Here is a 2,500-nt window from a genome sequence, read left to right on the forward strand (position 1 = left end):
TGGTATATGAATTACTATATAAATATAATTACTATGAATAAAAATAACGACAATAACGATATTAACAATAAAAGTGACGTCACTGACCTCCATTAACAACACAGGTGAGCTTGAGCGCCGACCCCTCGTTATAAGGACCGATGATGGAGGCGTCATTGTCCCCCGTAACGAGGTGGTTGGTCTCGTTGTAGATCTCTGGCTTCTTGGGGGGGACTGTGGAGAGAGAGAGAGAGAGAGGTGGTTAGTGGTTGTGGGAGGTGTGAGGGCGTGGTAGAGATGGTTGTGTTTGGTTGGAGATGGTCTTTACAGAAAATATTATTAAAGAAGAGGTACGAAAATAATTTATAATAACGTTAGGCTAAAAAATAAAAAAAAAGAAACAAAAAAATGCGACTTCCGTGTACTCTGTCCAATCTCATTATTGGAAAAAAACATCAACTGACAATTACCTTAGTACCCTTCCAAGAAAAAAAAAAAAAAAAAAAAAAAAATAATAATAATAATAATATTAAAAGTTGCATAAGGCAATAAGCAGAATTGGGTGAAATAGTTTTCTTTTTCTTTCCATTTTAACTCCATACACATGTAAAAATAGGTGTCAGCTGATTAGAATTACGAAAATAAATAAATAAATAAATTTTGCGAATCGGAATAAGCTGAGTTGCCAGTTTTCCTTTCTCTAAGATTATATTGTAAACCGCAAGAAGGATTTGACTAACTCTCCTTGCTGTCCACTCAAAGGGGTACGGATATAAAAATGATTGGAATTTGTTATTACGAAAGAACATATTTGTCTTTTTCCCCTCTTGGTTTATGAGGTAGATATGAAATAGTTAATGGAAATGAATACGACAATTTACTTGCGGATTTGAAAGAAGCCCAAATACTTTTTATACTCATGATCCCTTGAGACTGTACGTTTTTTTAAATCATTTTTTTCACACTCGACTTACACCTTACTTCCCTTGTTCAAAATTCCTTTAGGTCACACACACACATTTACGGATAAACAAACATTACATGTATGTAATGCTCGCTGTCACAATAATGATAATTCATAACGATGCTTCTCATAATAACATAGCTTTGTACTGACAAGGATAATCAACATGTAAATAATTACTCATGACAGGGGGAGACATACGTGATTAATTGTTTGTTAAGCTGTACATGCAGCTGCAGCTTTCACACAGAAGAGGGAAGGAGAAATAGGATAAAAGAAATAAAGAAAAGGATTGGGTGGAAGGGGAGAAAACCAGCGAATGTGAGTTTTTCCTTTTCGCTCTATCTTTTTCTAAAGAGAGGAATGGAATTTGCAGGATAGGCTGATAAAGTTAGACAAAGAGGAATGAGAAGGGAGAAGAGAGAGAGAGAGAGAGAGAGAGTGAGAGAGAGAGAGAGAGAGAGAGAGAGAGAGAGAGAGAGAGAGAGAGAGAGACTGACAGACAGACAGACAGTCAGACAAACAGACGAAGACAGATATACAGATAGACAGACAGATAGATACACAATTAAATAAACAAAAAGAAAAACAAAAAAAGCGAAAATGAGGCATAGGAATTCATATATCAAAACCAAGAAAAGTAAAAAGAAAATTCGAGAATTCTCCACCGCGTCCTGGCAAATCCATCCAATTTTTCATTCATCCTCAGAAACAAGAGAAGCAAAAAGAGGCGCGTAAATATAATCTACGGAAATGCTATTTGGCAAGCTCTGAGCGAGGCCTTCCCCCCCTCCCCCCTTCCCCACCCACCGAATGCAAAACTCTAATATTCCGTCTTCTTCTGCGAGTAATTTCCTAAGAAAATGGGATCCTTTTTTCTCTTTTTTCTCTTTCTCTCCAACTCTATATATATTTTTTTGTTTGTTTGTTTGTCATTCGTTTACTGTTTGCTGTTACTTTCAAAATCTTTCACTTTCTTTTTTATCTATAATTTCTTCTCTTTCTCTGTCTGTCTCACTGTCTCAGTCTGTCTGTATGCCTGTATGTCTGTGTGCCTGTCTGTCTCTCTCTAAAAATTTAATCAGGCTCTCCATTGTGTCTTTCCGTCGAACGCCCACCTCCTCCTCCTCCTCAGTTCCCCCCCCCCCCCTTTTGTAATTTCCCCTCCCGTTTTCTTTATTCCCGTTTTCTTTGTTCTAGAGAGAGAAAACGAATCCTCGAACGGAGAAAGGAGTGAAATAGTGAAAGGAGGGAGAAAGGGAGAAGAGGAAGAGAAACCGAAGAAGACGATGAGATGGTAGGAGGAGAAAGAAGATGGGAGGAGGGAGGGAGGAAGAATAGGGAAGGAGAGGAGGAGGAAGAAGAGAAACGGAAAATGGGAGAGGATAGTGGAAGAAGGAAGAGAGGGAGAGGGGGAGAGAAGAAATGGAAGAGAAGGAGGAAGGGAAAAAAGGGGAGAGAGTTAAGGGAGCAGAAGGAACAGAGGGAGAAGGGAGAAAGAAAGAGAAAGAGCGAAAAAGGGGAGGGGGAGGATGAGGATGTAGAAAGGAGAAGGAG

At 38.8% G+C, this 2,500-nt stretch overlaps 1 protein-coding gene across 1 annotated transcript in view; it reads right to left on the bottom strand.

Annotated features, from left to right (window-relative positions):
- LOC125027906 (kin of IRRE-like protein 1) overlaps window positions 1–2,500 on the bottom strand; it is a 512,044-nt gene that overhangs the window by 86,134 nt on the left and 423,410 nt on the right. The window contains exon 4 of the mRNA XM_047617034.1: window positions 88–213. Within this exon, the coding sequence (XP_047472990.1) occupies window positions 88–213 (126 nt within the window). The remainder of the gene's footprint in view (window positions 1–87; window positions 214–2,500) is intronic.

Source organism: Penaeus chinensis, chromosome 8 (assembly GCF_019202785.1).
Source record: "Penaeus chinensis breed Huanghai No. 1 chromosome 8, ASM1920278v2, whole genome shotgun sequence".
Lineage (NCBI taxonomy): Eukaryota > Metazoa > Arthropoda > Malacostraca > Decapoda > Penaeidae > Penaeus > Penaeus chinensis.